General features: G+C 41.7%; 1 protein-coding gene across 3 annotated transcripts in view; it reads right to left on the reverse strand.

The window, feature by feature from the left end:
* The window catches only part of KCNIP4 (potassium voltage-gated channel interacting protein 4), a 512,843-nt gene that overhangs the window by 102,141 nt on the left and 389,541 nt on the right, over window positions 1-21,161 (reverse strand). For 2 of the 3 annotated variants that reach the window (XM_057726084.1, XM_057726083.1), the window contains exon 2: window positions 254-378. In XM_057726084.1, coding sequence (XP_057582067.1) covers window positions 254-378 — 125 coding nt within the window. Of the gene's footprint in view, window positions 1-253; window positions 379-21,161 lie in introns of those variants that run through there. The other variant, XM_057726085.1, reaches the window with a different exon arrangement.

Here is a 21,161-nt window from a genome sequence, read left to right on the forward strand (position 1 = left end):
AAAAAATCCCAACTGGGAAGGGAATCGAGTAAACCTTTCTTCTGTACTCATCCTTGTTTGATTGTTCGAGCAATGGTGTGCCAAAATGAACCCAAGCCCAAATGGATATCAACAAGTTTCATGTCTAGGAAGGATGGGTGAGAAGTGTCCATGGGCAGGGGCTCTCCCAGAACCACGCATTTCCCCTTTTCCCCTCTCCTTTCTCAATGCTCTGAGAACTGTGTGAAGGTAAAGTCAAAAAGAAAGTTCTTACATTCTTAAATCCTCTGTAAAGAATCTGGAGCTCCTTCTTGGTGAATTTGCTCTGGGCTTCCAGAAGCTCGAGGGCTTCAGGCCGATGCCTGACGGTGGCCATCTCCAGTTCATCTTCCACGCTGTCTGTGGAGGAAAACCAAAGCCTTAAGAATGGTCACTGCTCACCAATGCATACACACAGCAACACAGGAAAATGGAATGAAATGTCCACTGGATGTCTGTGATTTTTCCAGAGGAAGGATTGGTACACTGCCAGTGATGGTCTTTACATTTCCCAGAGTATACAGTATTAAGCTAAGATAATTCTACATGACATTTTTTCAAATTTTGTAGTCACTAGACGTCACAATATGAACATTTTTACAGTACAGTTTGAAAAGTGTAAAAATCATGAAAAATCTTAAAATTTCAAATGTGTGTCTATATCAAGTACTAGTTATAAAAATGAGATTTTAGTTTAATAACAGTCAGTGCCACCCTTGTATCATGCAACTGTGAGATAGGACTCTACTAAATATGCTCTGAAGATTTCATTAAAATCAAATATTTTGCCTGGGGCTACAAATAAAGCAGAGAGATCCGATGCTGAAGTGAGCACTCAGTCTTCATGGGTGCTCACTGGATAGACGGAAGACTAGGGGCCCTTCTGGCTAAACCCTGCTTTGCAGCCAAGGGAATACATAGCTATGGATAAATGCTAAAATATGGTACTTTACTTTGTGAATTATATTTACACTATAATTTCTCAAAGATGATCTACACAAAAAACAACTTTGTGTCCATGTAAATTTGGTAAATTCTGTACAGTTTAATGTAGTTTGGGAGCAAAACGCTGGAATATAAATGTTTTGAGAGAATTTGCAACAAAGAATTCTGTTTAACTTTGTTTAGCCCATTGACCTCAAAGGGTATTTGTCCATAGGACCTTTTCTCCCCACAAGTAACCTCTGCTGTCATCTTTATCTATGCCCTAGGGTCCCCTAGAATGCAAGTCGGGAGGTATTGGGATATATTAGGATCTGGGTGCCCAGGACTCAAAGTATAGCATCCTTAAGTAATTTCACCTGCTTTGCAGTGGGGCCAGATGGAGACCTAAGAGATTCTTCTTGCCATGGTCCAGGCCACACCTCAGCTAAGGAACTCATCACATCCAGGGCCAGTACTGAAGCCATGGCTTCTCTCAATGATATCCCTTAGTCTTAGCTACCAATTCCCAGCGCAGACAATCAAGGCTCAGGAGAACATGTTCTCATCAACTCTGGTCCTGGGGCCACACGCTCCTGATTCTATGGCCCATGTATTAGTTGGAAATTTAGACGTTTTTGACTACAAAAGTCACATCATTTTTGATATTTAATAATGCCGCCTCTCCCTAACATCTGTGCCTACTCACTGCCCTGACACGCTCATGCAGTGAGGGGCCAGAGCTCTCACTTAGCAAGGAAAACAAGGTCAGCGGAACCCTAATCTTGGTGTGCCTTAATCACTGCCCTCAAGCACTTTACAAAAGACCAATAATGACAAGGAAATAAATACTTGGGGGGGTTATGTTTGTCAAAGTGAAAAAGAGGCCATAAAAGCAAATATTTGTTTTATACTTTTTGTAGTATAACAGTTTATTTTGGAACAATGATACAAAAAAGCTGCAGAATAGTCACTGGTGCATAAGAATAATCAAAGGCTGTGAAAAGATGGGCAGGCCAAGAATAAACTCTGAGCTGACAGAGTAAAATGGATGAAGGACGGAGTGCGGTGTGCACCTAAAGAATATGCAAAGGGCTAAAAGTAGCTGAGAAAAGGCAGCTTGGCATTAACAAACTGACCTCAGGCTAGGCTTTATGGGGAAAATTCAGAAAAGCTAAAATGGGGTTCTTTCAATTTTCTTTTTTGTTCTTTGGAACGAATGGGTTGATTCTACTTAATGGGTCCTGAGCTTGACAGCATGTAGGAAGACAATGCTCCCTAAAACATCTGTTGACCCAATGCATCGGGCTGTGCCGAAGGGATCGCAGTTGCCAATGCAGAAACACGTGCCACGGAACAGACCTGATACAAATAGACAATAACAGGTGCAGAGACTCTGCTTTCTTGAACATGTCTTGATGAAAGCATCTTTTGCATCATTTACAGTATAATTTCCTCAATTTAAAATACTCCTCAGGACTTCCCTGGTGGCGCAGTGGTTAAGAATCCACCTGTCAATGCAGGGGACACAGGTTTGAGTCCTGTTCCAGGAAGCTCCCACATGCTGCGGAGCAACTAAGCCCGTGCACCACAACTATTGAACCTGCGCTCTAGAACCTGTGAGCCACAACTGGTGAGCCCATGTGCTGCAGCTACTGAAGCCTACACGCCTAGAGCCTGTGCTCAGAAATAAGAGAAGCCGCTATAATGAGGAGCCCACGCACCGCAATGAAGAGTAGTCCCTGCTCGCAGCAACTGGAGAAAGCCCGTGTGCAGCAATGAAGACCCAATGCAGCCAATAATTAAATAAATAAATAAATAAATAAATATAAAAAAATAACATATCCCTCGTTCCTTTGTCCTCCAATTGAAATACATATATCTTTTATAATCCACGTTAGAGACCACTGCCTTCTTTCTGAAGCCTTTCCAGTTGCTCCACCATGCAGAACTAATGGGTCCCTGGTCAGAGTTCTCACACCTGCCCCCCACCTCTCAAACAGCACGTCAAACACTAATTACATTGTGACCTGTTCACATCTGCCTTCCCCATTGTGAGTTCCATGAGGACAGGAGCAATGGCTTACAGATCTGTGTGTCCTCTGGACCTACCATAGACTCTAAGAGCCCAGAGCTCCTCAACACTTATTTAGGGAATGGATGAATAAGTGACTCAATGAAGCAATGACGTCGCCACTAAAGTCTCCGTTTCCCTGGAGCCCCTTGAGCCTTAGCTGCCCTCTAGAACATTATTTCCCAAACTGGGGTCTGTGGACAGCTGGTGGACCTTGAATGCCTTCTTTGGAATCACAATGTTCTCTATGCAATGGTTTGAGAAACACAGCATGGGCAAAAATAGAGGACATTTGAATCAGATTTTTCTGAGCAATTTTTCAATCATAGCATAACCTCCTCTAAACGCAACGACCTTTCCACTGGAAAGAAACAAAACAGCAGATTAACTTCTCAGCCTTTGTAACGATGCGGCATCAAAACCACACGACCAGCAAGGTTGCTTTCTCCAGCTGTCGCAGACTTGCAGAGGCTGAGACTGGGACAAGAGACCCCGGGCGGAGGGTCAGCGTAGCTGAATTAAGCGTGTGATAGCACGAGCATCACATGCGATATTCAAAGCACTACACTTGAAGAGTCTGCCTGCGGACTCTTGTTCTCCTAGCTTACTTCTTAATGACTCCTACTTGCCAAAGGGCTGTTTCTATTTCTAGAAGGCTGACGAGCTCTAAAAACGCAGCTGAAATCATCAGCAATCAGCAGCGTGTGATAAGTTATAAGGACACCACCACCTCACCCAATCAAGACTCTGACTCCTGGAGGCAGACTCTGTGGAGGGCACAGCGTGACCCTGCCCAGGACCGGGAACTGCGCAGTGCGGCTTGGCCACCGTTTGAAAGCACGCACTTGCTGGGGGGGAGGGTAACACAGTGCTTAGCATTTATTAAGCTCCTTATATGCCAAGGGATGGGCTAGGTGCTCTACTGATATAGTTCTAATCCTCACAATAAATCCGCAATGAGGCGTGGTTGTCCATTTTCTGTACGTATGAGGAATCTGAATCGCACAGAGGTGAAGAAGTGAGTGACCAGGTGTCCCATAGGAGAAGAGACAGAGATGGAATTTATACCCAAGTCTTTGATGCCAAACCTTAGGTTCTCTCTACGTTGCCAGACTCTCTCTCAATGCTAACAGAGATAACAATGATTCAAAATAACGTTTTTCTCTCCTCTCCTCTCCCGCACTCTCAAATGTCTCAGAAACGTTGACTCTGTCCACTGGGTTCATTTCCTACCTCCTGTTTTCTTTTTCATCTGCTGCTGTGTGACTTCTGGGTTTGTTAAAGGGTGAATTATGTCCCCCTAAAATGTGTACGTTGAAGACCTAACCTCCAATATGACTGGATTTGGAAATGTGACCTTTAAGAAGATTATTAAAATTCAATAAAGTCAAAAGGGTGGGACCCTAAGGCAGTACACACCATGTCTTTATAAGAAGCAAGAGAGAGAGACACCAGGGATGCACAGGCACAGAGGAAAGGCCACGTTAGGACACGGACAGAAGGCAGCCACCTGCAAAGCAGGGAGGGAGGCCTCAGGAGAAACCATCCAGATGGCACCTTGATTTTGGACTTCCAGCCTCCAGAACTGTGAGAAATAAATTTCTGTTGTCTAAACCACCCAGTCTGTGGCATTTTGTCATGGCAGCCCAAGCTGACTAATACATGCTCCTATATTCAAAACGTAAACCCCAGTAAAAGCAGTTCTTGCTATTCACAGTTTGCCCAGGGAGCACATCTGCTAGCCAATCATATCGTTTAATCTTTATAGCACCCTATCATCCCCATTTTATAGATGAGAAAACTGAGGCTTGGAGAGTCTAAATAACTTGTTCAAGTTCAGGCTACTAGTTAGAAGCAGACAGCTGTCTCTAGCACCCTAAAGTCCAACTGTAATCTAATTTAATTTTAATTTTTAAAATTTTAATTTTATTGGAGTATAGTTGATTTACAATGTCATGTTAGTGTCAGGTGTACAACAAAGGGATTCAGTTATACACATATTCATTATTTTTTAGATTCTTTTCTCTTATAGTTTATCACAGAATATTGAGTGGAGTTCCCTGTGCTACACAGTAGGTCCGTGTTGATTATCTTATATATAGTATGTGCGTACATTCATCCCAAGCTCCTGATTTAGCCCTCCCCACCACATTTCCCCTTTGGTAACCATAAGTTTGTTTTCGACAGCTGTAAACCTGTTTCTGTTTTGTAAATAAGTTCATTTGTATCATTTTAAAAAAATTAGATTCCAAAATTACAGTGAGGTGTCGCCTCACACCAGTCAGAATGGCCATCATCAAAAAGTCAACAAACAATGAATGCTGGAGAGGGTGTGGAGAAAAGGGAACCCTCCTGCGCTGTTGGTGGGAATGTAAATTGGTACAGCCACTATGGAGAACAGTATGAAGGTTCCTTAAAGAACTGAAAACAGAGCTACCATATGCCCCAGCAACCCCACTCCTGGGCATGTACCCAGAGAACACCGTGATCTGAAAAGACACACGTGTTCACGGCTACCCAACATTCACTGCAGCGCCATCTACAACAGCCGGGCCAAGGAAGCAACCTAAACGTCCACTGACAGAGGAATGGATAAGGAAGATGTGGCACATATATAGGATGGTACGTTACTCAGCTATAAAAAAAGAATGAAATAACGCCATTTGCAGCAACATGGATGGACCTAGAGATGATCATGCTAAGGGAAGTAAGTCAGACAGAGAAAGACCAATATCATATGACAGCACTACATATGGAATCTAATTAAAGGCCAACTTTTAAAAAATCCTGCTGGGATTGTTAATAAGAACCTCCACCCTCTAGAGAGTCTTTGCGCTAAGCCTGGTGTATATTATCTCATTCCAATACTGACAGAAATCCTATGAGATATGTACCATTGCCTTTATTTTACACAGAATAGCCTGGGACTCCCAGAGCTTAAGCAACTTACTCAAGGTCACTTAGCTAATAAGTGACGGAGCTGGGATCTGAACTCCGACTTTTTAACATTGAAGATCGTGAACTCCATCAACAGGCTGTTTTAAGGGATGGCAACCGTTATATATTTTGGTTAAAAATCATGGGAGACTCAATGTTATCAATCACAAACCAGGCAGCCTGCGAACCCCCAGGGTTCCGGGGAAGGGTGCCTTGAGAAGACACCACGCTGGTGCTCAGTGCTGTGATGATTAGGAATGCAGGAAGGTCTGGAAGTGATGGGGTCTCAGAGCTGAAAAGAACACACCATGTTGTTTGCCTTCCCGTGTTTTACCACTGAGAAATCAGGGTTCAGGCCGGCGGAGTGATTTGTCTGGGGTTAAAACCAGAACCAGGTGGCACTCTGGCCTCCTGTCTCATCTCCAGGCTTCTGCCAGGGTGTAACTACGCAGGTGTCTTGCTATTGGAATAGCACTGCTAATTCCAACGTTGCTTTTGCATCCTGAGACAAACGGCATACAACTAGTATTTTAATTCATGTATCTTCTAACAGATTTATTTTTAATCAGATGACAAATTCCCAAACCCAGACACCCTTGAGCTTCCCTGACTGTCTCTTTTTGCTCTTTGTTCCTCAGATTTGAGTCTCTCAGGGCTGAGGATGTCCTATGTCTGAGTCAAGAGTCCCCTCAGGCTGTGACACAGTTGGGCTAGAAATTGGAATTCAAATCCCCTGGGAACAACAGTATGAGTTTTAATAACAGGCCTCTTTCTCTCATGTCTCACAACTTTTCTTAAAATACAGTGGAAGCTTATTACAGCCCAATTCATAATTATGCAAATTTGACTCTATCCGAGGTCAAACCGTATCCCCCAGAATCTAACCACAGAACATCTTGCTTTACAAACAAATATGAGTGTGAGGCCTGCCTTCCTAAGACACACATTTGTAATCAAGGCTTGTAACGCTAAAAGAAAACTGTTTATGAAGAATAATGTCACTCCTTTCAGGAAGCTGGTGCAGAGATGAGCCCTTGTCTTCTGGTAGCAGGGACCATTGTAAGACTGTTGCCACGTTCTTCTACCTGGGACCTGCCTGACTACCGGATAGCTCAGCCCAACAGCATCTCATTTGGCAGACTAAAAATGCTCAATTAAAAAAAATGTGAAATCAGTGAATAACTGCTTGAAACATCGCAATTATAGTGGGTCTATCTACAGGAGGTCCATTTCTCAATACAGCATATCTGTTCTTTAGAAAGCAGACCCATTTTCATCCTAAAAAATCATAAATAGTATAACTTTAAAATTCTATTTCAGCTGAAATTGATTTTAGCCAAAAATTCAGCTAGCTTGACTTATATTGCTTTATATCATTTATAAAAATACCCTCTGAGACTTTGCTCCCAGTGTTTTACCCTTTATTAGACTGGTTTAATAGTGACTTGATCTGTGTGGCAATAACGTCGCAGGGAGGATGGTTCCCTTCTAACGAGACATATTATTAAATATTTAGAAGTTTAGCGCGGTGACAGGATTTGGAGGAGGCTTTGACTAATTTTGCTCCAGGTTTTGGCTTTCCACTCAGAGGTGCTGAAAGATTCTTGACTACAGCTTTGGAAACGACTCCTGAGAACTTCCGGAATAAGGAGGAGATGCTACTGTCTGTTTCATATTCAAGTCTGACACATCGAGATAAAGATAAAGCTGCCTGGGAGAAAATCTCCAAAGCTTATTATTCACGACACCTATGTAATTTCTTTCTTTCCTTTCTTCCTCCTGTATAGGCATCAATAAGATGAGCACTCCATCCCGTAGCGCCATCCCTCCCAGCGCTCAAAGGGCTGGAATTATAATCAGCGGAGGAAACTGATTTTCAGGCATTAAGGGATGTGCCTGAAAGTTTGTACAGCTACATGCACAGCCCATAACAGGGGAGCTGGGAGCTGACGCCGACATGTCTTTCTTCTTGTTTTATCATCTAACTTCTCTGGGTGGAGAGTTCAAATCTGGGCCAGAACCGGAAGCACCTTTTTACACCTTGCCAACTTTAAATGCTTAATCTCAGGGACCTGAAGGCCTGGGAGCCCTCTTGAGGCGTCCTGTCTTCCCAGCCGTTCACCTGACCCCGCCCCGGGAGCTGTTTTCCGGAGCACAAGGAGAGTGCAGGAGTGAGTCCCAAGTGGATCAGGCACAGCCACGAACAGAAAGCTATCCATCTGTCCGAAGCCCTGCGGGAGTCCGAGGGCTTCCCAGACCACTGTGAACAGTTAGTACCCTCAGCTTTTGGTTAGACGTGTTTCCTCAACGGGCCCTGAAAGTATGCTAGGCCCCCAAAAGCCGTTTATAATTAGTACTTCATCCTATTTGTTATGCGTATGTCACATGGAAACTGTAAGGTACCTTGAAAATGGCCAATTATTTTGAATGTCTTCTGTTAGAGGTGGTTGTTGGCAATGACATTGCAATTTCCATTCCAGGAGAACTCGAATTGCTCTGCAATTTCGTGATTGAATTCTATGGCTTATAAAATACAACCACTGAAAGGGGAATTGCTGGAGCTACTCCTCGCAGCGCTTATGCATGGGTTGTCTGCACCTTATTCATAAACACAGACAACCCTTCACACAAGCTGAGATTTGAAAATAGAATCGCCTAATTGGAATGCTTGCTCTCAGCATCGTAACCATGTCATTACTGCAGCCGGTCATGAATCGCCCCTTACAATAAGAGCTATGATTTCCTAGGTGGTGGGGTCTAACTTGCTTTTTGGTAAATGAGGGAAATAAAAATGATATTGCTGGTCATTATACACAGAGAGAACATCCACAATAGAAATGCTGAGGTCGGGGGAGAAGGAACAAGAAATGTGATTGAACTTTCACTTAAAGGCAGACCAAAAAGCTGAATATGCTAGTGAGGAAAGTCAACAGCTGATACCAACTGTGATCAAAGAGAAAACGTAAAAAGTAGTGAAACGTGGAGAGAGATGAAGAAAGATAGCCCATCATAATCCACTGAAATGAAAATGCCTCAACAGGAGTTTCTCTTAAAACTTAATAGACTTTCACCTCTTTGTCCTAAAAATCTAATAATAATAGCAAATCACTTTTTTTGGCATTTGTTCTATGCAAGCCCTTTATCTACAGTAACTCATAAACTCCCCATCAGCGTACTCTGGATGTTATATTCTGTTCTATAGATGAGGACACTGGCACAGAGAGGTTAAGTAACTTGCCCACAGTCACAAAGAGCAAAGCCAGGGGAGGAACTCTGGAAAGACTGGTTCCAGGGTTTACCTAATTAATGATTCTGCCGTTCTCTCTCCCATCGAGAATGAGGCAAGATGATGTCCTACTTATCTACAAATGACACACCCAAACAAGAATCAGAAAATTAGTAGCATGAGGGCTTTAAGCAGAAGATAGAGTTAGAGTTGAACGTGGCCTTGAATCCAGCCCCTTACCTTTGCAAATGCACATGTAAATACAGCCTTCAGTTTAGTGGTTTTAAATCAAAAGTCATTGGGCACATCAGTGGCAGAACTAGACCTTGACTCCTAGCGCGGTACTTTGCCAAATGGCTGTCGCAGTGTCCTGTCACAGCCAATAAGCATCCCCACCCTCACTGTATCCATATTTTAATCAGCTTCTGATTCCACATCAGGAGCAGGTGGGGATGTGGGAGAAGGGCATTAACTAGAGGAGCCCCTGAGCCGCAACAGTGATACCTGACATCTGACGGCTGGTTCTTGGTAGTAAACCAAGTTATTTTCCCTTTCGTGACGATAGCTAAACATCATGATTTCCCTGTGCACAGGTATCGTCACCCTGTTTTTATAGATGAGGAAATTACTGTCGGAAGGAATGTTATAACTAATGAAGGTCATATAAATAGGAAACCATAGAGTCAGGGCTTAAACCCAAGTTTACTGACTGTAAAGTCGAGAAGTGATGGCTGATTGCCTGAGAACAAAGGAAGGAACATAAAGTTGAAAAGGAACATAGCATATTACAGCAGATCATAACAACAGTAAAAGAGTCAGGGACCAAATTCTGAACTTTAGTCATCAGGAGAAAAGCTCTCTTCATTTTGTATCGTTTCAGAAGGCAACATGCAGGTGATACATTTCTAAAAGATTCTTAATTAAAAATATTACATTATAAAATCTGTTACAAAGGAGTGAACATACAGACATTTTATTTATGCAAAATATAATGCCCGACTCATAAGGTGTCACTGTGCGGCATGTTGCTTTAGAAGGTAGGTGGCAAATAAATGGAATTCATTATCTATGGAGTTAAAAACAATTTGTGAGCTTAGTGGTAATGCATTCTTGGTGGGATATTAGGGGAATGTTTTCGAGCTAGTGTCGGTGATGGCAGTGATATTCTGCCACAACACTTTTATCCATCATGGCCATGTTTAAAACAGAGTACTAGGAAAACTGAGCAGTAATCTAGGTTTTGTTATGTTTCTTCTAGGTTTAAACTCGTTTCTTGGTTCAGAGAAAGTTAGACCGCGTGGTCCACATGTCAGCTGGACATTTATTGTGTAACTAGGATAAGTTAGTAAAACATTCTGTGCCTAAGTGCTCCCATATGTTCAGTGCCATAGAAATGAGCTTCCAATTGTACCCATTATTGCAACGCAGCGTGATTAAATAAGATGGTACGTGTCTCTGGCCCATGCTAAACACTCAGTCAGTGTTATTGTTGTTTGTATTAGTATTAGCATTAATTATGGTAACATCTAGTGTCACCCTTCACATGATAAAGCAGAACGGTGCCTGGAACCCCTCATTCTAGGAAATTATTCAGTAGCTCTAAACTTTTTGTTTTTTCCTCAGTCTGTTTCTCAATTCTGACACTAGAAAATGTGACCTCTCCAAGCATCCATTTAAAAATCTCTAACTAGGGATAAAATGTGTTTCAATTTTGTAAAATTGTTTAGAGAGGTTGCTTCAGTTACTTACTGACGTGCCGTAACTGATCAATAAGGACAACAATTACAATTATTAATAGCTATTGCCTACTTTCTAGTGAGGTTTTGTTCTAGAATCTTCAGGAGTGAGGGTTTTGTTACTATACTTCTTGGGTCTGAATCCTTTTTCTGACTCTTATTAGCTGTGTGACCTTGGGCACCATGCTTAGTTTGTCTATGCCTCAGTTTCTTTATCCATAAAAGGGGGATAATAATAGGACTTGACAAAGAACTGTCAAGAGGCTGAAGTGAAATAATGTGTAAAAAAGCACGTAAAAATAGAGCCTGGCACATAATATTTAAAATATTAGTATTATATCATTTAGTTATCAATATCTAAAAGTCCTTCAGGGTGAGTCTTCTTTTGCCCGTTTTAGAGGGGCTAAATGGAGGTACAGGGTGGTTGCAGAACTTGTCCAAGAACACAGCAAGGGTAAGTCCATCAATTGTCAAAGCCCTTGCCCTAAAAATCGTTTCAAATTATGGACCCACAACGTCCTGAAAACTTGCTCTGTGATACCAACCCTTTGCAAAGAACATAGTTGCTGTTTCCTTTATGCTTGACTGCAACTAAACCTCAGTCCTCCTTTCCCTCCTTCATCACAGCTCCATGGAGAGACCTGGGCTTGCCTCTCAGCTCTGCTGCCTGGTAGCCATGGAATTTGGAGGGAGTCACTTAAAATCTCAGCTTCTCAGTCTCCTCATCTGCGAAATGGAGATGATAATAGGGAGATGATAATAGCACTCTAACAAAAACTCTGAAGATCAAGTGGGGTAAGGTATGGATTTTGCAGCGTATGGTACGTGATGAGATTCCACACGCATGCTTGCTGCTGTCACGGTGATGATTTTTCCAATGATCCCTCGAACATCTGCTCATCTAAAGCACTGACTAATTTTACAGTGTCGTTGAGATAAATTAAGGGTGATTTTCACTACATTCAGGAACACTCACTGGAGACTATGTCTCCCTCCAAGCAGATTCGGAGAACACGACAAGGTAATACTTGAGGAATTATTTTTCTCTCCAAAGTCTCAAATGAGAGTGTTTTGCAAAAAGGTGAATAAGGTTTCCTTTGTCAGTACATCTCCAGGACTTGTTTTTCTATTATTCTTTTTTATTTTTCCTGAAAGCTTGCAAACAAAGATGGATCAGTGTTTTTGTAAAAAAACAAAAACAAACAACCTTTGCCCACCATACTTGCTGCTCTCTGTATATACCCCGGCAAGAAGGCAATTTGAAACTAAGGAAGTTAAGCCTTAAGCTTGCAATCTAAGTAGATAACATAGCAATGCTCTGCACTTTATAGACCTGGTGGAGTGTAAAATTGAGTCTGCTTGACGTGTTAGGCTCCCATTTTAGTGTCTTAAAGGAAACCAGCAGAAGCCAACATTGACTGGACTTGTGTTTAGCCCAAATATTACTTCTAGGTCAATGCAAATGGAAAATAGGTATTTGTGACTCCTGTTAGAAACTGCACGAGTGACCAATCATGGCGTCATTAATAAAAAAAGACAAAAAGAGAAGATTTTTGTTTATCTAAACTTTTATGTAGTTTCTCATAAGTAGTCATCCCTCTACCTCTTCTGGCCCAATTTAACAGTAAGGAAAATAGTGGAAAAATCAAGTGGGAAGCAAAAGATTTCATCATATAGGTAACATGACAAAAATACATCAATCAGCAATAAAGCTTTATTCAAGAATGACCTGTGTTCTTCAGACAGTTTAAGCCAATGTGTCGAAAATAAAACTATCGCCATCTTTTCTTCACCCACTTTGGTGACCTTCTCTGCTTCTTAGCTTGCTTACCGTCACCATTACTCTTTTGGCAGAAATGTTTTGTCCTTTTGCTATTTTTCACTTAACACCACCAATTGTTTCCCAGTGTTTCCAGTTACACCTTCACGATGTGTTTCAAATCCATCCGTTCCCTCCTACCACTGTTGCTTTATGTGCAGGCATTTTTCCTCTCCTGCAGGTCTAGTGGTGAAGACCCTCAGCTCTGGCATCACTCCGTGCAAGGTCAAATCCTTGCTTTGATACAGTAATTTTGAGATTGTGGGTTAGTGATTTAATTTCTTTATTTAGTTCTCGCATCTAAGTGGGGATTATATTGTGCTTTCCTCATAAGTTTGTAGGACATATTTACAATACTTGTTAAATAAATAACAACAATAGCTGAGAATTTGAAAATAGCATTTTTGGATCTCATGCATAAAATGAAATTGAAGGACTGTGCTTTCTACTTGCAAATAAGTTTACAAACCTTCATGGGTTGTGCTTCCGTTCCTCCAAAGATTTTCCTGACTACATGCCCAGGTCAGAGCTTTGCGCTAAGTCACCCAGGAGTTAGCATGAGATTAATTAATTGTCAGAAGGCTGAACTTTTTTTTTTCAGTTTCCTGGCGGTCACTGTTGTATTTTTAATTGGCAGCATGTTGGCAGTCCATCACTTTTTGAAAGCAAATTCTCCAACAGCCAAAGGCTGATGGTTTCTCTGCCAAAAAAAGGCATCTAAAACTTTCCACGATCAATATGCTACCAGGAAAAACAAAACACACCGAAATGTTATGCTGTATTTGTTACCAAAAATCTGAAATCAAGTTAGGAAATTACGTTTTTCAGTTACACAAGGCAAGAGCTGCTGGTGGCTTATCAGTTATGAGTAGTCTGGCCTCACAATGACCTTGTCCTATTTGCCCTCCTGTGTCTGCTCAAATCAACAGCAAAAACCCCTGGATGAAGCTTTAACTTAGTGAATCAGTTCTTTTGCTTGAATGTGGGCACTCTTGTATTGAGTAGGTGTTATTATGAATAAATTTAAATGAAAACGCATATAAATACACACAAAATCAAGTGCTCGATATTTTATCTTTTGCATTAGTTCCCGACTATTATCTAGTAACCTTGTCGTCACCATAATGTCCTTTGAATCAACAGGGAAATGATTACTTTAGAAAAAATTAACTGGGGCATAGAGAGATAAAGTGAATGACTTGGAATTGTCCATTGAGGAGGTACAACTACAGACCTGACAGCATTTATTTTTCAAAGGAAAAGTATTCGTGTTCACGTAGAGGACAGTAGCTGGGAATTTCTTATTTTTTTTAATTGAAGTATTGTTGAACTACAATATTATATTAGTTTCAGGTGTACAACAGAGAGATTTGATATTTTTATAGATTGTGTTGCATATAAGTTATTATGAAATACTGGCTATATTCCCTATGTTGCACATTACATCTTTGTATATTACTTCTTTTAAACCTAGAGTTTGTATCTTTTAATCCCCTTCCCCTATCATGACCTACCCCTCTCCCCACTGGCAACCACCAGTTCGTTCTCAATGTGTGTGAGTCTGCTTCTGCTTTATTGTATTTGTTCATTTGTTTTAATTTTTAGATTCTGCATATAGGTGAAAACATGCAGTATTTTTCTTTCTCTGTCTGACTTATCTCACTAAGCATAATATCCTCCAGGTTCATCCTTGTTTTTGCAACTGGCAACATTTCATTCTTTTTTAATGGCTGAATAATATTTATACATACCTATATATATCTGTATACATCACATTTTCTTTATCCGTTCATCTGTTGATGGACACTTCCATGTCTTGGTTATTGTAAATAGTGCTGCTATGAACACTGAGGTGCATATAGTGTTTTCATTTTCTTAGGATATATACCCAGGAGTGGAATTGGTGGATCGTATGGTAGTTCTATTTTTAGTTTTTCAAGCCGTTCATGAAATAGCTAGTTAAACTCACTCATCCTACAATTATCTAGTCAAAGTTGTCAGCCTCCAAGATGAAATGAAATTGGGAGCAAATCTTTTTTTTTTTTGGCTGTGTTGGGTCTTTGTTGCTGCACGCGGGCTTTCTCTAGTTGCCACTAGTGGGGGCTGCTCTTCGTTGCAGTGCTCAGGCTTCTCATTGCAGTGGCTTCTCTTGTTGCAGAACACAGGCTCTAGGCACGTGGGCTGCAGTAGTTGCGGCACTCGGGCTCAGTAGTTGTGGCACATGGGCTTAGTTGCTCGGAGGCATGTGGGATCTTCCCAGACCAGGGATAGAACCCAGGTCCCGTGCATTGGCAGGCGGACTCTTAACCAGTGCGCCACCAGGGAAGTCTCGGGAACACATCTTACCAGAAGAGCAGCATGACCCACTCTGCGAATGTCACTGATTTTGTAGGTCCCCAACCCTGGATCTCAAGATGTATAGAATCTGAAAGCATCTTTCGCCTACGGAGCCACACTCAGTCCTTCCACCTGCTGCTGTGGGCCTGGGAGCCTGGCCCTTAGAATAGCATTGTCTGAACTCCCTGTCCTCTGGCTTCCCGCTGGGCTCCCTCTTTGCTGGGGATTGCATTGATATTAGCTGCATTCCTCTTCCAAAGGCCAGATGCCTCTTGCAAAGCCCCTCTGATAGTGACAGCCATAGCTTTGGCTGTTTTCCTCTTCCAGTAACCATCGCTCTAGAAATGATCAAGCTCACTCTTGCTAGCACTGGTGCTTCAGCAGTCTTGGCAGGAAAAGTTCTAAGTTAACGCTCACTAGATGACATCTGTCACTCCTGATCAACAACTAGCCAGGCTGCCCCACGGCGGGCCATTGCCTGCATCTGTCACCTCCTTCTTAAAGCCTTGTTTGTTGTTCCCCAATGTCTTTCCAAGGCAGTGGGACTTTGATGTTTGTCTGACAGTATTCTCAAACATCAAATTCAAGATGAGTGCTCTAACATAAAAAGATCTGGGTTTATTATTCTTATCTTTGGCTAAAAGTGAGTAATATATTTAATTTCCCCAAAATGTAGTAATGTCTATTGTTTTTCATGCAGAAAATCTTTGTCATGTGCTACTTTTTTTAATGCTTTCATTTGAGGTGCAAGCAGTAGAACTAATATTTCAAGTATGCATTTAATAAATGGCTATAAAATGCATACAGTTTCTGAATATTGAGGATATTAAAAACACTCGAGAGGTAATATGTGTGATGTGTTTAAATATTTGAAATACCAACTCAAAAAATATAATTTTCTAATATATATGGGGAAGCTTGAATTCACATAAGTTAATTCTTTCATCCAATAATTTCAAATCTGGGAGAAAATAATCTAAAAGTCATTAATAGATATATACATAGAGATATTTACCTCAGTGCCAGTCATATTAAAAGGAAAAAAGAGAAAAAGGGAAAAAATCTAAATGTGTAAGAGCCAGGGAATACAGTCAAATACATCATATTGTAAATATAAAGTGTAATATTATGCTTGTCATTAAAATGATATTTACATTTTAATAACAAGGTTAATACTTATGAAAGTATGCAATGTAAGAAAAGGATAAATATTTGGTAAGGATGTGATCATTAATGCACCCGGATAAAAAAAGATGTTACTTATTATTTGTAGTTACTTCAAAGTACAGGAGCATAGTAGGATCGTGTGTTGTGTGGTATTAGTGCATTATGTGTTGTGTGCTGTACTTTTCAAATTACTGCCATGAGCATGAGTGACTTTTATTTATTAAAAAAAAATTTTTTTTTAACTTTCTATTTTATATTGGAGTATAGTTGATTAACAGTTGTCTTAGCTTCAGGCATCCAGCAAAGTGATTCAGTCATACATATACATGTATCTATTCTTTTCAAAGTCTTTTAGGTTATTACAGAATACTGAGCAGAGCTCTCTGTGCTATACAGTATGTCCTTGTTGGTGCTCTATTTTAAATATAGCAGTGTGCACATGTCAGTTCCAAACTCCCAGTGTATCTCTCCCCACTGCCACCCTTCCCCCTTGGTAACCATACGTTCATTCTCTAAGTCTGTGAGTCTGTTTCTTATTTTGCAAATAAGACATAGAAGCAAGCTAAATGTCCATCCACAGATGAATGGATAAAGAAGATGTGGTACATGCATACATTGGAATATTACTCAGCCATTGAAAAGAATGAGATACTGTCATGAGTGACTTTTATAAATAAACCATTCACCCTCTCAACTCCAAATGAGGAGGAGAGGGGGGAAGTGAAGGGGGAGGGGGAGGAGGGGGCGGGGGAGGAGGGGGAGGGTGTCCCTGGGAAGAAGGAGCAGACATGCCCTTTACTCTCAAGGGCAGGACTAGGACCACTCCTGCTGAACGTTAAAGGCAGGCTGCTTTGGGCTCAGCGTGAGGAAGGCTGCTCTGTGAAGTTGGCAGTCACTTAATGGGTGTTTTCCTAAAGAAGCAGGGCTGCTCTCTAGTGATGAGAGAGAGAGCCTGTCGGGGAGCCAGATGTGAGGCAAGGCTCCCTTCAAACTCTTGGGTTCTCTGGTTTGGGAATCTAAGTGCTCTGTAACTCAGCAGAAGTTTGCTTTTTTCTACAGAAAACTTTTTTTCTTCTGTTATTTGCATAATACTGATAAATCTCACATTCCTGCCAAGAGGAACGAAGCGCCCTCTTTTCAGCCTTCCTGAAAAAAGAACATGGAATTTGGGATGAGTATTAGCCTCTTACTAATCTCTCAGCTCTCTTGCTTTTAAGCTGCACAGATCTGGGGCAGGCCCTGTGCAGGTGATTCTAGACCTGAACTAACCCAGTCAAGCCAAACCTCACCGCAGGGCTCTCCGTGGTCCTGCGTGGGGACGTTTGGTGTCCACGCGTTTCCTCCTGGTGGACTAGGGTCCCCTGCCCCTCCGGTACCTGTCTCCCACCACTTGCCTCCTGCTGCATGTCTCCATATCAGCTTTTCAGTCCTGTGCCCAACCGCTTAGGGCCCAGAACAGGGTTAGGGACCTAACAAAACAAACAAACAAAACAAACAGCAACAAAAAAACCTCAAAACCTTTCTAATATAGGGATGGAATTAATGTGGTCTCCTTTTCAAGTAATATACTTTGACATGCTGGGGTTTTCTCATGATGGGTGGATAACAGGGAACGTTGTGGCTAGTGGGGCGGGAGTTTTATACCTGCAGACCTTTGGGGGTCCACAAATCTTAGGCCGCATCTAGTGTGGGTTCAATAGCAGCCAGTTCTATGAAATCCCATTTTTATAAAAATATCGGCTTTGAAATCAGTCTGCTAATTTTGTAGTATCTTCTGTTATTTTTTCCTTTCAAGCAATGCCTTGACTTGCCTCACGCATAGTTGAAAATGGCATCGCGTGCTCTGTGAACGCTTACTCAGGGGTGTGGTTTCCACAGCACTGGTCCAGGAAGAGCGCTAACAAGGCACGGCGATTTCCTTCCTCCCTGGGTGAGTGGAGAGATCCATTTGAAAGTGACATTTTGCTTGTCTGCTTTGTGCAGGTGACTATGTTTTTGGCAAATATCTGCTAAATTGGCAATTTTTACTTCAACCTGAAAGGGGACATGCAATGGCTCTAATAACCAACATTCACTGACAAACAGTCATAAAGGAAACGTCTACAGCCTCAGAATCGTGCAGAATTGGGATTCTGGCATCTTTCTGATTGTGGCCTTCCGGGCTGCTGTGACATGTTCTGTGTTGTTTGTGAGATTGTGTGTGTGTGTGCGCGCAATGAAGGAAAAAAGTCAAAGCAATGTATCTGAACTATGTATCTTAACAATGTGTGTTAACGTTCTGTACATAGGATTATTACTGATAAAAATAATTTTGTCCTGCCCACTTTCCCCACGGAAGGTTCTAGTACGACAAGACTTTTTTAAAGGCTCTTGTATTTACTGCCCTATCTTCCAGCACAGGAACAGGAACTGGCATATAATAAATATATGGTGAATGAATAAGTGAATTAATAAAATATTATTACGCTATATTAACTGTGGTCTGTGCCAACTGAAATAAATTACTACTTTCCTCTGGGACTTAGGACTGGAAGTACTGGGTTGCTTGAGGTATGTTCCATATTTTCTCTGTGTTGTCGAGACTAGTGGGATTTTAGAGCATTCACATTTTTAAATCACTCAATGAGTTCATCAGCTCCTACAAAATGATGTGGCAGCAAAGAAAGAGAGTAGGTGAAGATGTGGGTTGTTGCCCTACGCCTGGAGTAGCTCACCTAGCTTCTTAATGCTTTGCTACCTCACTGGCAAAGAAAACTACCTTCTCTGATTCTAACACGTTTGATGCCTGAAAAAAATTGTGTATCAAAGAATGTTTGTCAATGTAGAGTGTTTGTGAATGTTCACTATACATTACGCAAGGCATCTTTACAAAATAGATGTACCTTCCTTTACATGTCCTCTATATTCTACGGCTGAAGAATGCCACAAAACTGGAGAAAAAGAGGATGAAGAGGTGATGATTAGCCTGATGTGTCAACTTGGCTAGGCTATAGTACCCAGTTATTTAATCAAACGCTAATCGGAGTGTTGCTGTGAAGGTATTCTGTAGACCTGGTTACCATCTGTAATCACGTGACTTTAAGAGATTAGCCTGGATCATGGGAGTCAGTGTCATCCAATCAGTTGAAAGGCTTTAAGCAAAACGTGAGTTTTCTTGAAAAGAGAGTTCTGATTCAAGACTGCAGCATCAAATTTTGCCTGAGTTTCCATCCTGTTAAACAGACCTATGAGTTTCGGGCATGGCAGCTCCCAGAGTCATGTGAGCCAATTCCTTAAAATAAATCCCTTTATATATGTGTGTGTGTGTGTGTATTTGTGCGTGTGTTTGTATGCACATGTGTAGGTGTGTGTAAATGTATACAGATGTCCCAGACGTATAATGGCCTGACTTATGATTTTTCAACTTTGCAAATGGTGTGAAAGTGAAATGCAGGCAGTAGAAGCGGTATGTCCAGGTGTGCATTTTGACCTCTTCGCTGGGCTGGTGATGTGCAGTCTGGTAGATCCTCTCTCGCACTGCTGGGCAGCGGCGGTGACCTGCAGCTCCCAGCCAGCCTTGCGCTCACGAGGGCAAACAACTGATACACTTACATCTATTTTGCACCCAGTCAGCCATTCTGCTTTTCACTTTCAGTACTTTATTGAATACATTACGTGAGATAGTCCACATTTTATTATAAAATAAGCTTTGTGTTAGATGATGTTGCCCAACTGTGGGCTAATGGAAGTGTTCTGAACACATTTGAGGTAGGCCCGGCGAAGCTACAATGTTCAGTAGACCAGGTGTATTACGTGCATTTTAGACGGAAAAATATTTTCAACTTAAATGATGGGTTTATCAGGATGTGACCCCACTGTAAGTTAAGAAAGATTTGTATGTATATGTATGTATTGATTTCATTTTTCTAGAGACCCCTGATGATACAGAGAAAGGGTGGGCAGAGAAGAAAAGTCATATTTGTAAATGTTTTCCACTTTGTAGTAGTTTTTCAAACCTAGTAACATTTCTGATGTTTGGCAGTGTCTAAATTACACAGCAAATGCATGTCTGTGAGTCAGGAAATGTACAAGGCATTGCAGTTTAAAGGGGGCAGCTGCCCCGCTAACAATTTAGGCAGTGGGAATCTCAAGAGGTATCTGAGCTGAGTTCCTACACCTCCGATCAAACAAATCTTTCCAAATGTTTTGAAGCCCAGCCTCCTGTCACTAACACTGTGCTGTCAGTCTGCCAAATGGGAAGTGCTTCATAATTGCACAGATGTTCCCCTGGGTATTTAGGTAAACACGAGTACATCCATAGAGTTGGTTTTGCGGAATATGATATATTGATTCTTTTCAGAAGCAGAGAACGGCAATGCATGCAGACCTAAGCAGACAAGACAAGCAAACAGTCTGGAGGAGAAAAACAAATGAACAAACTTGCTTTGAACAGCAGGAGACGACGTTTTGGCAGCGGAGCAGGGCAAGAGCCTCATGAGCCGCTCTTTCATGCTGCGCTTGGTGCTGTTCTGAGTGTAGAGGAAACCTAGAAGATACGGGACGGGTTGTGTTAATGCTGTCTGCAGAGAGCAGCTCGGGCATGCTGCAGGGTGGTCAGCGGACGCCAGGCAGGCAGGGTCTGGGGGCAGCCATTCGCTCAGGCAATCACAGGCAGAGGCGGGACCCCAGAAGGAAAGAACGAGATCCTTGTTTTCCTCTGCTCTTCTTACTTTTTCGGTTTTCCTTCTGTTGCATTAGGTCATGATTATGCCATGAAAGAAGAATCATGCAAATACATCTTTTGAGTGGCAAAAATAAAATTTGCTGGCTTTTTTTTTTTTTTTTTTTGGTCTTAAGTTGGGAATACAACAAATATCACTGAAAGAGTGAACGGGATAGAAACTTCAATACTAAAAGCAGTGGTAAGGGCCCGCGTGAATCTCCTGC

The sequence above is a fragment of the Hippopotamus amphibius genome, chromosome 3, assembly GCF_030028045.1.
Source record: "Hippopotamus amphibius kiboko isolate mHipAmp2 chromosome 3, mHipAmp2.hap2, whole genome shotgun sequence".
NCBI classification, from domain to species: domain Eukaryota; kingdom Metazoa; phylum Chordata; class Mammalia; order Artiodactyla; family Hippopotamidae; genus Hippopotamus; species Hippopotamus amphibius.